The 14,888-nt window shown below is 34.3% G+C and overlaps 2 protein-coding genes across 7 annotated transcripts in view; one reads left to right on the top strand and one right to left on the bottom strand.

Annotated features, from left to right (window-relative positions):
- Nucleotides 1-9,072, bottom strand: part of LOC105251297 (esterase E4) — a 32,588-nt gene extending 23,516 nt beyond the window's left edge. The window contains exon 1 of the mRNA XM_011257986.2: nucleotides 8,992-9,072. The gene's annotated coding sequence lies outside the window, so the exon portion shown is untranslated. The remainder of the gene's footprint in view (nucleotides 1-8,991) is intronic.
- LOC105251306 (calcitonin gene-related peptide type 1 receptor) overlaps nucleotides 1-14,694 on the top strand; it is a 175,859-nt gene extending 161,165 nt beyond the window's left edge. For 5 of the 6 annotated variants that reach the window (XM_025406921.1, XM_025406916.1, XM_025406919.1 and 2 more), the window contains 8 exons: nucleotides 1,198-1,289; nucleotides 2,080-2,206; nucleotides 2,769-2,995; nucleotides 8,999-9,169; nucleotides 9,566-9,689; nucleotides 11,441-11,482; nucleotides 11,560-11,643; nucleotides 12,874-14,694. In XM_025406921.1, coding sequence (XP_025262706.1) covers nucleotides 1,198-1,289; nucleotides 2,080-2,206; nucleotides 2,769-2,995; nucleotides 8,999-9,169; nucleotides 9,566-9,689; nucleotides 11,441-11,482; nucleotides 11,560-11,643; nucleotides 12,874-13,119 — 1,113 coding nt within the window. In that variant the 3' untranslated portion in view covers nucleotides 13,120-14,694. Of the gene's footprint in view, nucleotides 1-1,197; nucleotides 1,290-2,079; nucleotides 2,207-2,768; nucleotides 2,996-8,998; nucleotides 9,170-9,565; nucleotides 9,690-11,440; nucleotides 11,483-11,559; nucleotides 11,644-12,854 lie in introns of all 6 variants that reach the window. The other variant, XM_025406920.1, reaches the window with a different exon arrangement.
- Nucleotides 14,695-14,888: the final 194 nt, after the last annotated feature.

Below are 14,888 nucleotides of genomic sequence, written 5' to 3'. Positions count from 1 at the left end.
GCTAGTCTCATAAATACTTCGTGACTGGCGGACATTTGTCATACGTAGGACAACGTTACAAAGCCTTATTACTGGGCGACTTTGCTTTGCAGATGCGGTAAGATTTGCATGTGCCGGCGTAAAGGAAGTACGGGGATTACCAGGGGAATGGACGGGCGGAAAGGGGGCGACCCGGGGGACACGGGAGGATCTTGTAAGCGAATGAATTTTAAAACGACAGCGGTGACGGACGACCGCGTCACTCGTGGATGAAAAAAATACGAGAACGCAATTTTTTACTCCTGACAACCACAAATTGTTCGATGCTTTCGTGACCCTTCCTTCGTTAACGAACGGAGTTCCGAAGTTCGTCGATCTTTTGGGCAACCGAAAAAATTCCTCCAAGAAAATCAAGTCAAGTCATTCCTAGGGAGCGCTTTAACAACAGACGAAAATTACCCGGGATAATCAGGGGATTGTAGCCAAATACGAATTTTCGGGTTCGTAGGTCTCAGGGATTTCCGTTGATACGAGAAAAAAGGAAAATTGTATCAAAACTTTGATTGCACGAAACAAGTTTTATTTGCACTATTTTGTTGCCTTGCAATTTTTCCTTTTTTTTTTTGAAGAAAATTCTTGACTGCCTTTTTGTTTAATTTTTTTTTTAATTTTGCAAATTTTGCCCAGTTTATATCGAGGCTGGCAAAAAAAAGTCGATTCTGCAAATACGAATATTTGACATTTCTATGCTGCGCTATTCTAACAATGTTAAATTACGAGAATTCGAGAAAATACTTTCCCGGATATTTTATATTTAATACATCCCCTTTTTTTAGCGATGTCTTATTCAGCCCAGATTACGACGATCTAGATTATGAGATTCGATTATCGAGATACTGCTTATTTCGAAATAATTTTACGCAACTAATCTGTGTATTAATTCCTTTTGCGGCGCACATGCGACTAGTTTGCGAAACGATAATTAATCAGAGAAGTGATCGGGGTCAGATTCGCGCGGTGTTCGCTCTTCACCATGTCGTAATTTCGAGCTTCAATCTGAAACTACGCAATTTCCCAACGGAAATAATGGGATCGGAGCTCGTGTCATCTGCATAATGCGAGAAAGAATTAATGAGCATTAAGGTGCCACTCTGAAAGTTATCAGTCCTGTCTACAACGCGAGAGAAAAATTTAAAATTTTTGATAATACGATTACAGTGGCAGCAGGGTATAAATGGAATCTACGAGGCGGGATACGCAATATCTTTGGTAGCGCTATTGCTTTCCCTAGGAATTCTCACGTACTTCCGGTAAGTTTTAAATTTATTGACGTTGTTATTATCTTCGCTACATCGAAAGAGTATTAAAGTTTGTGCGTTTGCGCGCTAATGCAACTTTGAAATTTACTTTTCGAGATATGTTTGAATTTAATCGAAAGAAAACTAGACTCGATAATAAAACCTATGTATATTAGAAAAATTGTAAAAAAGATTTTAAAAATCTTATAATGAGTGTGCAACAAAGCATATTATTTGAAAAAACTTCGTAATCTATTTCTAAATACATTAAGAGGCATCATTTTATATTTATATATATATATATATATATATATATATATATATATGTGCAGTATCAAAAGTGTGTTACTTATAAAATACAGAAATCGTTATTTTAATAAACAGAATATATATAAATATTATTAAATTATGTTTTATTATTGTTTTAATTTTTAATAATTTTAATGCTTTAGGAATTTTATAAATATGAACAAAACAGCTATCGCATCATCTTCAAAAAATACAGAAAATGCAAATAAAAATCCGTAAAATTTTTATTTAAAAAAATATAATCAGTATTGTATTGAATCATAGACAAGTTTTAGATATTACTTATTTAAGTCTGCATTATTATATTGGAAATACTACAATTGTAGACTAGTAGATTTTATTCGAGATATTGAACTGGATTCAATTTAGACGGATATCCTACCTTTGCGCACAATTATGTTTGCTGGATTCCCAGATCTTTCTTTATTACTCTGAAGCACGAAATTAAGGTTTCGGAGACGCAAGATTAAATCTTTTCTTTTTTTGTACGCAGATCTCTCAGATGTGCGCGGATTACGCTACATATGAACCTATTCACCTCGTTCGCGATCAACAATGCTTTATGGTTGATTTGGTACAGGTTTATAGTAGCAAACACGGATGTGCTACTTAATAATAACGTACGTATTCAAAATGTAACAGAGAATATTATATAATATGCGAAAGAGGAAATGTATAAATATATGAAATTTAATATAAGAATATTTTGTATTGAAATGTTCCAACTTCAAACATTTATTAAAATAATGAAAATAACATCTGTTAAAGAAATATCTTTTGTTTCTTCAACATCTATTACATTATTATCCATCTATAAAGAAAAATATATCAGCAATTTATTAATATAATTGCCGATACGAGAATTTAAAAAATATGAAAGAGATACAAATAAATGTTCACGGAATAAATTCGATAAAATGTCAAATTAATCGGAATAGTTATGTGACGCTGAATTAAACATAAAACGTTCTTCAACGATACATCTTATAATGATTGTAGAATTGTTAAAAGTGCAACTATTTATTTGTAGCCATTAAAAAATGAGACTATTGACAACATCATTAGGAAATATCGCATTTGAGCTCCGTGAGCATAATTATTCCGATTGACTTGACGAACGAACGTGGCTTGTTTGAGCGAGACTTTGAAAGAGACATTTATGAGCTGGGTCGTGCTTTGCAGATACCGTGTCGCGTCCTGCACACGTTCCTTCATTACTTTCTATTAACGAACTACGCCTGGATGCTCTGCGAAGGCTTTTACCTGCACACGTTGCTAGTGAGCGCATTCACCAGCGAGCACAAATTAGTCAATTGGCTGATGGGACTCGGTTGGCCGGTGCCAGCTGTAATCGTCACCCTGTACACGGCATTACGCGCATGCAGCGACGATCCCGCAGACACTGAGCAGTAAGTATCAATTCGTTAATCGATAATTCCTTAGAGGAATGCCGTGAATATAAAAAAAGAAATACTATCTCGGAAAAAAAGATTTTAATTGGGTCAAAAATATCGAGCTTTAAAGTAGAAAGAAGCTTTTACACACAAAATAAATAGTAAAAATAGAATGTTACTCTTTGTACTCGTTGCTTTTTATAGAGTTTAAATTAAATTGTTGTTAATATCATTGAGCGATTCAAGAGAAAAACTAATTGTGCGATTATTATTTTACAATATTATGCTGGATGTGAAAATTTTTCTTTCGATTGCAACGCATTTATTGTGTATTGTTAGATAGGTTTTCCATTCTCAGTGTTTCTTGGTGGATTTCGAACGAGAAGCTTGAGAAAGGGATGCATATAAAACGATGAATTAAGAGATCATCGATTAACATATTTCTTATTAAACTTTTATTTAAGTTAAAACGTTATGTCTCGGAAGGGTAGCGTTAAATCTTTTTTAATGCTGAAAAGGTGCCAGTCAGAAATTTCCATGAGCGAATTTTACATGCTGACACATGCAAAAGTTACATTCATTTCTTGTCTCGGAAGAAGAAACTCTACTGTTTTAATTTCAACCGCGATCGTATAATAGCAAGATCTGTAAAAAACGAGAAAGCAATTTTCCAATTGCGGTTAAGTGCGTAAAAAACTTGGTTTCTATCTGAGAACTAATCGTGCCCCGAATTAGGGTAACACCTCAGATTCTCCCATTTGCGATAAACGACAGGGGTTTGAGAGGGAGAGAGGTGGAGGATTCAACGAGCCTTCTAATTAAAGTGTTTGGATTGCCGTTGGAGACTATTGACCCGCGGCATCAGCCGACCACGGAAAGGCTGCCGGTCGACACTAATTTCTCGGCAAGAACAGCATGCGGTCGATGGACGGTACGTGATGGTAAAATTAGGTATGTCCGCCGCCGCCAGGGTAACTAAACTGCGTCAAGGTAGAAGATCGAAACCGCGGTGCGACAATCGCATTACCTCTCCATTATATACAGCCGAGGGAAAACTGTCGATGTGTGTTCGCTTGGTCCATGAGCTTGACACGAATAAAATTGCAATCTCGTTGACTCGCGAAGCAATATCGAGCGAAATTGACGCATATTGTAAATAAAAATTAATGCGTTACGACAACACAATGTTAATAAATACGTTTCCTTAAGGATGTTTTGTACCTATTTTCGAAATATTGAGAATTTAATGAAAATTTTACAGAATGTCCTCACATATGTTTAGAATCTTCAGTACAATTTTTAAATCGATTCACTAAAGCGTTCACAAGTTATAAGGATTTTAATTTGCACCGAATTAACATGTGTTCTTATGGGAAACGTATAACCACGTCGATTCAAATCACAAAAACACATGGAAATAATATTCAGAATTTGTTTTAAATTTGCAAAAGTGTAGTTTAGATACAGAGGAAATATTTGGTCAAATAATATTATACAAGTACTAACTGGTTAAAAAGATATTAAATATAATTCAATGATGTTAGCTATGTATCTGTCACAAGGCGAAATTCTCTGCCAAAAGTTAATTATTTCGATTAACAAAATTCGGAATATTTCAGTAAAAACGCAATAAATATTAAAAAATACATCTCTGCACTGTAGCTAAGATCAAATTGTAATTTCCACGCAATTTCTCATATTACAAAAGTGGATATATTCGTCAATATTGATTTTCAGCTACTTTTTGGGGGGGATTGTACATACAAAACATCCTTAATATCACCTGATGATATAATTCATTGATTCTCGTCTATCTCCGTCTGGGTTGACATACAAAGTTTCGTATCGCGACAAAATTGCCAAACAAAAGCGGGAAAGTCACGCGAAAAATTGCATCAGGAAAGGTTCCTTTTTATTTTCTGTTATTTTTATTAGACATCGTAACTCTCGTGATGGTATCACGTAGGAGGATGATACACGAGAGATCCTGAAGACCCTTTTTATTTAAAATCTTTCTAAGTCTCACGTTCAATGTTTTTACGAGACCTCTTCATAGCCAACGATAGAGGGATCGCCTTACATAACTTACTGAGCAAAAACCTTCTTATTGTAAAAAGAATAAATTTTCGTATATGTATCCCTCGTGTATATAAATGTTATGTATATTATGTTTTGCGCGTATTATGTTCCAGTCTTCTGAAATATAAAGTCTTTCTGTATACATTCGTATATAGAGAAAATATGGAAATAAGTTAGAGATATATTTTCATACCTGTCAGGGGCAAACAAATAACGGCTATTTGATATGCTCGCTCTCTTCTCTGTTTTTTTCAAAAAATTTGATTAAGATATATGCCTCTAGATTCTTGTTTAATATTTACATTTTGTGCGAGATATATTGCGCATTCTTTGCATCGCGATATAAATTATTTATAAATAATATGTTGACAAACTAATTTTATGCATTTACAATTTTTCTTTTAAATAACTATAAATATATATGACTAGAAATTTAAAAATCGACAAAATATATTGCTTTTTTCGGAATATTTCACGTTGCTGCCTTTTTTCATCCTGTGAAAGAAAATCCTCAAGAATGAATCAGCGTTTTCGAGTACCATCATTACTTTAGAAAGCGGGGTCTTATCTGCAAAGAAGGGTTGCTGGCCTACTTATCTTCTAAAGTAGAGAGCGGTTCGTCAAGGGTGGTAAGCGCCTCGCATCTCCGATATTTTATGTAGTTCCATGAATTTCGCTCCCTTCCGTTTTAAAACGAAAATACAGCGCATGTATAAAAATTTAAAGGCTAGGTAAAAAAACTAGGGGCACGTATTCGGTACGTAAATTAACGAAAGCGACCCGATGAAAACGTCGTGTCGCACAATTTCGGAGTCCGATCGTCACGGTCGATCGCGCTATAGCTGAATGAAGCCACGTGGACTGCAATTGAGCACTGTCGCTCTGCTCGAAAACTTTCAACGGAAGTTTCAAGATTGAATGAGACATGGTACGCTGAGAAATTTTAAGTGCATAACTATGTTTAAGTAATTGACGCAATTTTGTTGGACCGCGCGCGCGGTTAACTTTTAAATTGTATTATTTATTAAGACTAACGATCTCCCTCGTAAGCCTTATAAACATTGATAATCGGATTAATCTCGCTACGCGCTTTACGTTGCTGTATTTTAACTTTCATTCGGGTATTCGAGGATGAAATCTAATTAATTTCTGCAATCGATTTTGCTTATTGCTCTGTACATAAATATTTATTTATACACGAGACTAATTGTGCATACTATTGCCGCTATTACCGGTCACTTGAAATTTACTGTTCGTGGAGAAGAGACGCTAAAATTGTTGCTCAAAGGGTATATTCCGCATGCAACACGTGTACCTAAGTAAATGAAATAATAACGCGAGGAGAGATACGGCTGGTACACTCAATCTTTGTACCAGGCAGCACCGGATACACGCTGCGCGAATATGTATACGAATAGCTTTACGAGCGACGTAGATTGAAACATATCGGAACATTGATGAAATAAAGGACTCGATAACGAGTCCATATATCGACATGGCGTTATGAAGCATCAAGTCGATGTAAACAATATCGTATTGAAAACAAATGTCGATTCGATCGTTATCGTTGCGGAAACTCTGCGGAATGTTCGCTTATCACAAGAGGTGTCGGGGGAGTTTCTTCATTTGAGAACGTTATATTAAAAAAATAATAATGCAATAAAATCGGATTGATCGGAGAGTCGTTTCTGAGAAAAGAACCTGAAATTTCGACAAAAATACAATCACGTATGTTAGATTTTATATTCCGCCATTTTCGATATATAAGTGTGACTAGTATACAGGGTGTCAGGATAATCTCTTCTCAAAAAAGGATCTTGTAGCTTACCTCGAGAGCTTTTCAAAACACTGTAATAAAGTATTTTTCGAGTTATGAGGCTTGAAATAATTTCTTAATTTTTACATAAACCATAAAATATATATCTAGTAAAATATTTAATTTAAAAAGAAATGTAATTGTTAATTGCAAGTTACATATTTTTTCTTCGAAACAATTATGTGTTTTCTTTACACCAATTGATTCCTCTCATTATTTTGTACATAAAAGTATCATGGTAAGATAATCGAAAAATGAATATTTTATTAGATATTTCATAGTTTATGTAAAATTAAGAGATTATTTCAAGCCTCGAAAAGTACTCGATAAAAAAAAAATATTTTATTATAGTGTTTTGCAAAGCTCTCGAGATAAGCTACAAGACCTTTTTTGGGAAGAGATTGCCCTGACACCTTGTATATTGTCACCGAAGAAGAGATTTTATTTTTATTGCCGGGAGAAAGGAGGGAGACAGAGAAAGGGAGAGAATCTTCTCGCGATCGTTTCGATCCAACGTCAGCATCCGCTGGTCTTCGCTTACTCTATTTTCGTCGATGTATTTTTGCAGCACACTCACTATATCGCATGGTAAATGTTTTATAACCGATCATCAGAGTGGCTCAATATCTAGCTGCAAGCTGCAATCTCTCTCTTATGGATGTGTGTCTTTCTTCCACTACTCTGCGCATTATTTATTACACGTATATATCTCGCCGGGCGAAAGATTTCTCCTTGACATTTTTCATCGTCTTCCTATCAGGTTTGTTAGGATAGAAACTTATAGGCATTAAGCGTCTACGCGGCGCGGATGCGTTCAATTATAAACAGGAGTCGCTGTTGAATCGATCGATCTTCGATGCACGCGAAAACCGCTGCTCGTACTTGCTGCTTTCTTATTAATAAAAGCGTTAAATATATCACGAGTATCGGAGGAACCATACGTGATCAGTATTTCGATCCATCACAGATTTGCAATAACTCTCTTCCTTCATGAATGCAGAGATTAGCTTAAGCAAAGATGATTTTAATAAACCAACAAACATTTAATTTTCTGATAATATCAATGCTCGATAAACAAAATTATAGAATTAATTGTTGTTGGAAAAATAAGATTATTAATTTTGTATTTGTCTTAAGGAGTTATTGTCGGGTCTAGTCATAAAAGTTAAAAAAAACAACGATTTTTATGTTTTTACATTTTCTTGAAGTATATCATATTGAAAATATTTCCAAAAAGTTTCAAGTTAATCGGATATAAATTGACGGAGTTATAAGTGTATGTTTCATGAAGCGTCAGAATATATAATTTCGTTTAAACACGACTTCAGCTCTGATGTTTTGAGAGCTATCAAGTCAATATATGAAGATTTAAATAAACTAAAATTATATGGGTCAAGAATAAATGATTCTGTGTAAATTTAAAAAATCTATATTTTATTTAAACGTAAACTTGACAAAAACCTTAAACGCGTATTTTTCGAAATCCCTCGCGTATTTTTCGAATTCTCCTTATAAAAACTTAGTAAATGAACAAAGGATTTTCTTTTTTAATGAATACTTTTTTTACTTAATAAAAAATGAGCAATTTTAAGTCGAAAGAAATATTTTAGTGTCAAATAGCTGTCATTTTGTTCCAAAACAATTTTTCGATTAATCTTTCGTTCATCTACTAGACAGTTTCATACATTAACTACAGTTTATCGAATTTTTTATATCAGAAACATCAGCTTCGAATAGCACTGCACACCGCGCAATGCTTTTTAAAAAAATAGTATCCGGCAGAATTGTTATAACTTTTACATTTTTTAGTATTTTAGTATTTTATTTTTAGAAAAAATATAATAACATCCTTAATATTTATACTTTTGAATAAAAATTTATTTGTAAAAAAAATTATTACACTTCTCAAAAAAAATTCTCAAACATTATACTTTTTTTAGCCTGCTGACTAGGCATAACCCCTTAATATAATTCTTGCGATAGAAACGCACATGTGCACCTTGCACATGTGCACATTGCAAAAGAGATAAAATTACGTCATAAGTAAATAAATATAGAGTATGCAAGATGTAATCAGTTTATGAAGATAACAAATTCAAATCTTAATTATTGTTACCGATCAGATGCTGGATCAACGAGGGCAACTATGTGAATGTGTTGGTTTACCCCGTATGTGTTTCCACCATGTTGAATCTACTCTTCTTATTCAACATTGTGCGAGTCCTCCTCATAAAACTACGCGCCGGTCCTGCCATCGGAACGCGCCCTTCAAGATCCATGCTGCAAGCTTTCAGGTAGTTGGATTCTTCATCCTTTAACATCATCATCTTTCGCATCAAGTCATACAACGAGACATTGCAAAAGAAAATAAAAGAGAGTAACAAAAATTCTTTTCTTATAAGTTAACAATAAATCTATTGCACATTTTTTGCACATTTTTGATCATGATAAATTATCAACGCAATATTATTTCGATAAATATCAATTTTCGCTCACTAATGTTATCAATCATTTACCATAATATAAAAATGTTAATTTATTATTTTAAACACAAATAATTGTAATTGATTGCTGACAGTTTGTCGTTAAACGTAAAAAATGTTGTTAGTATCTCCAAGCGTAGATTTTTATAACAATAATTATTAATGATGACCTCCATTTACGAGCGAAATTTAATATCTTGTCATTAGAGCCACATTACTTTTGGTGCCTCTCTTGGGTCTTCACTATTTAGTGATTCCATTTCGACCACCGAAGAAGCATCCTTGGGAGCATTTTTACGAGGTCCTTTCCGCGATTACAGCTTCTTTTCAAGTGAGTTTCAGGTTTCTCACACACACATTAATTATTATATAATTAAAATTAAAATAAGCAGTTTAATTATATACAATTATGTCGCCAAAAGCACGTGCCGTGCTTTGTTTAGGAAATTATATTGCACATATAGCGCACATATTTCGAAGAAATAAATCGGGCCAGAGATTGTTTACACATATAAAATTCTAATAAATTAAAATAAAATTCTAATTTACATTTCGAAACACATAATTGCACATTTCTCACATTGCATATTTATCGTTACAAAATATTAATTTTTATCTTGCTTCGTAAATTCCTCGCGTAACATGTGATATAAACAAATTAATTAATATAAAGTAATTTATTTTGTGATAATTTTCGATATTAAAGTTATATATTTTTAAAAATACAATCGAATAAAATGGAAAGCTTTCTCCAACAAAAAAGAGAAAATTTTTTTAATTTCAAAAATATTTACGAATAACAGATTGTATTCAAAAACAAAAATGTTCGTGCGCTGTTTGCGAAACGTGACACGGTTTTTTGTTTTTGTTTTTTTAACCAGAGGAATTAGTCGTCTCAGAGGTACAATTTTTCGTACGATAAAAAAAATACACGTACGCAAGTTATATATGCGATATATACGCATATGTGTCACGAAATATTTAAAAAAAAAACTGTTTAATTTTAACGGAGCTTTCTTTCGATACATTTCTTTTCAACGAAAATTATTAATAATTATTAATTAAAATTATTAATAAAATAAAATTATTAAAATTATTAATAATTATTAATAATTTTTTAGGTATAAACGAAATGCTAAAAAGAAAGAATAGTTCGGCGGTTATATTTTATAATACGATAAGTTTCATGGATGATTATATAATAACGTCACGAAATATGATTATTTTTCAATTTATTGTTTTTATGCTCGTGATATGATGAATAAAAGTATAATGTCATCGAGAAGAGCATTCAAATTTTTCATTCGAAGCAATGTATCGAGCGAATATCAAATTTTATATCAGAAAATTGCGCTTTTATTTATACACTACACCGCCACCGTGATTGCATTGTTGTATAATTACTTTACATCGCATTGATGGAGTCGCAATTTAATTGATCGATTTTATCGAATGAACTAGTTATCTTATCCGGGATTTCAAAGCTCTCGGAATAACCATTTTATATCTGAAAAACACGATTGTTAAAACGCTTACATTGACGCGTCTTAACAATATCGCCTGCAGCGATAACGAAACGATTTATCGATTATCCTCGTAATTTCCTGTTGCATTCGAATTTGCTGTATTCGTCATTTACATGGGAATAATTTCAAAATGAAGAAACATGAAGATAAAATATAGATGTGAATATTTTATTCTCGAAATATTTGTTCGTTTCTTTCCACAAATATTAATTTGCTACACTAATTCAACTTGTGAGTTTACTTTATGATATCATAAAAAGCCTCGTTTTCCTCAAGAGAAATAAGGAAATTACGTGGAGGAAAAGGGAATTGTGCGAGATGCATAAATATAATTTGATTAATAAATATAAATTTGCTAACTTAAAATGAAAAAGTACATTATATAATTTCATGGTTCATTGGCGGTAAATATTTGAAAGTTAATCGAGAAGAAGGAACTTCCGCGTCTCTCATGCGCAAGGAATTGTAATAAATTCCCGAGTCGGGAATTCTCTTCGGAAACGTTTCTCTTCGAGCTCGATATACAACGAGGTAAAATGTAATTTCTCTTTCCCAGGGTCTCTGCGTGGCTGTGCTTTTCTGCTTTTGCAACGGTGAGGTAAGTTTCCTATGACTACGGAAAACGGCTCGTTTTCTACCTTCGTGTAATGATATTTTCCCTTGTGGTGCCGCCAGGTAATAGCACAATTCAAAAGGAAGTGGGATGGCAACGCCCTTTTGCGGAAACGAGCCAACTCCTGCACGGCCACAACCGTCTCGGTATGCAATATTGACGAAGCGATATATGCAAAGCGCCCATTTTTGCGATTGAATGGATTTTTAAATCACCGCCTAAGCTTTTCACTTAACTTTCCACGAGAAATAATACAAGCGCGAAAAAAACAGATGGATTAAAAAAAATGGCAAAAACTCGTTCCGTGAAATTGAATTCCTTATTTCCACATCGTGGATTAATTTAATGAAATCTTTCGATTCTTCCTTTTTCTTCCTGTTTTCATCCCTATCATTACCTTTGTTACATTCCTCGTTGGAACAGAATTAGAGGAATATAATAGTTTTAATTTTTTCCAAGCAACAGCTACATATTTTTAACTATTTCGCTCGAGCGCTTAATTAATGTGTGCGTTAATTATTCACCTATTTGAGTATAAATAATGTAACGGAAACGCGGAAACGCGGTTATTTTTTATTTAATTCTTCAAATTTTCCAAGTTACCGAGAAGCAGAAGCGTTCTGAGATTTGCGTAACATTATTTTATTATATAAAGTAAATATATTAAAATTTTTTTAAATTAGCGTGTATTAATTTTGATTAAGGATTTATTTTGATTATCTGCTTGGAAAAATTTAAAATTTGAAGGAACAGGAAAAATGAATAAAGATAAAAATATCGATGTTTGAAAAAAAAAAAAATTCGGAATTTACAATTAAACCGAATGAATTTCCATCAATTCCTTTCAATCCTTCTGCTTTTCACAAAACGGTCGCGAATGCAGAGCCTTGTCGATCCGCGTACTAGAGAGTAATTTATAAAATCCTAGAAAGTAACTGCACTCGACGGCGTTCCCAATCGGGATATAGAATGGAAAGCAGCCTCGCGATTTTAACGAGAATTTGCGCTTGACGCACGAGAGTAACATTCTCACCCCGGATTGAAATTCCCGTATGCACGACTCGTCAATGGCGCGATGCGGACTAACGTATACCCATACACACGCACGCACCTCCGACCCACCCGCGTACTAACATCCCCGCGGGATGTGGATGTGCGGCCGTTTTAACGGTGCCGCAGCGATATATGCCACTAATCATGTGCCGTCGACGGCGAGAGAGGCAGAGATAGATGTAATGCGGAGAAAAAAAAAAAAAGAGGAAGAAAAAAGAAAAAAAAGAGATATACACGTCCGTATCGTGCCAGTGACAGCAGCGTGCTCCGAGTCGAGTCCATTGTGGAACGTTGACTGTTTCAGTTTATCCGCTCGACCGCAGGTCCGATGGCGGGAGAGGAGAAGGTGTGACTATCAAGCGGCGTCGGGAATGATGCCGGGGGACGTCGATTGCAAGCGGCCGATGGCAGGCGAGATTCACCAGCTGCAGCAGCCGCAGCAGACCGTGCAGATGATCACCGCAGACGGTCGCCCCGGTAATCACGGCAACAACAATCACGCGCGGGTGCTTATCAAGCGCGGCGACGACGATTCTTCCCACGACGAATGCGATCAGACGCAGTGTTGATAATCGCACCTGGGGACGATGCACGTGCGCGGGACCACACGTAGGGAAAATCCCCGAACCGAACTTCATCGTCGAGTAGACGCGATCAGTCGCTCTCGTCGATCTGTCTTGCCGAGCTGTTTCACGAATAGTGGTATAAGTCATAAAACATATATACATGTATATATAACATAAATTTTATACAAATTATGTACGAGATATTTTTAGATTTATTTGCGGGCGCGACACAATCATTTAGATTCTCCGCTTTTCTCGGCATTCTTGGGCTCCTTTGGAAAAAGGAAAGGGAGACTGTGAAAAGAAACATGGGGTGGCAATTGAATTCATATCGAGTATTTTCAAAATTCTTTTTCGAATATTTTTTAAAACGAGGTTTTATATAAATGCGACTTGTATCACTATTCCGTTCATTTTTATCCGTTCAAATATACCAGCAGGAGCTAAGGGGTGATGTGGATAAGCGTGTTTTATCCTTGAAAGAGAGGCTTAAGTTCTGGAATTTGCTAAGAGCACCTAAGAGCGAAGATTATTTTCTTAGAGAAAGATTAATTAACTCGCGCGAGAAAATTACAGATAAGCATGAACTTCAAAAATTTGATTTTTGTCTACTTTATGTCTATTAGTATAAATAATGAAGCATGAGCGGGATTGCGATAAATGTAAATCTTGCCTGCACAATAAATCTTACCTAAGACGACAAATAGAAGCGAGATCTCTTTGGATGAAGAGAAGAAATCATATCAGTAATAATTCGATCGCCATTTTTATATTTTCGAATTGCAAAAAGTTGCAGTAAAAAATCGATTAATCAACAATTACAACTCGTTTCTTCGCAATGTTTAAAAGCAATTAACATTTCTTGTTGATCATTTTGTGCTAAAGTTCGAATAACACAATTTATTTGCATATATTTTAATGCGAAATGTAGATATCTTGATCGATTATATATTCATTTTCACGACGCAATCATAGTTAAATAATTGCAGTCATTAAAAGCTTTAGGTAGAGTATAAATGTCGATACGATATTAGTCTTAACTGTACCATAGAATAGAGAAAATTGTGCAAAACTGTAAAAATCACAAGTGAAACAAATCAAATTTTCCAAGGATGGATTTGTAGATTTATGGTAAAGAGAGAAAGTGCTTTTAAGAGGCGCTTGTAAGAAGAATATATTTGCCTAAGGCGATAGCCTTAAAAATTCAAGAATTTTAAGAACTTCAAAAGAGAAAGGTACCTGAGGATCAATGTTTCGGATTCGGATATTTGCAGCTTTTGAGTCATCGAGAGGAGCGATATTTTTTCGCGTAATGGCCAAAGAATCTCCCTTGTTTCCCTCGTGTTTGAGCGCGTAGTAATCATTTTCTCATGTAACAAAATTTTATGTAACGTGTCAATTGTATAAACGGCTCTGTATGCAGTAAAATGTATCATGTACATATATAGCGTGTAATCTTGATGGTCACGCAAAAAAATTAAATCTGTAAGCGGAACGAATTCGAGATGAAAAGGTATTTAGAGGATTCAATATATTTTACGAATGGACAGACAAATAAATGAAGCTAATCAATCCCGACTTTAGAACCGCAACATTATTCATTACATCCTTTCACAAAGATTTAAACACTTATAATGTAATAACAATATTTAAAAAAATATCGAGTAATATTAAATTCTAACGTGAGGATATTTTTGTGTATTCTCTCTGTAAGAGAGACTTCTTACTCAACCGAAGCGTCTGATATGTCAGACTGCAAAGTTACTGACAAA

Source organism: Camponotus floridanus, unplaced genomic scaffold (assembly GCF_003227725.1).
Source record: "Camponotus floridanus strain SB8 unplaced genomic scaffold, Cflo_v7.5 scaffold16, whole genome shotgun sequence".
In the NCBI taxonomy this organism is placed as follows: Eukaryota; Metazoa; Arthropoda; class Insecta; order Hymenoptera; family Formicidae; genus Camponotus; species Camponotus floridanus.
This window is presented reverse-complemented; position numbering and strand designations above follow the sequence as displayed.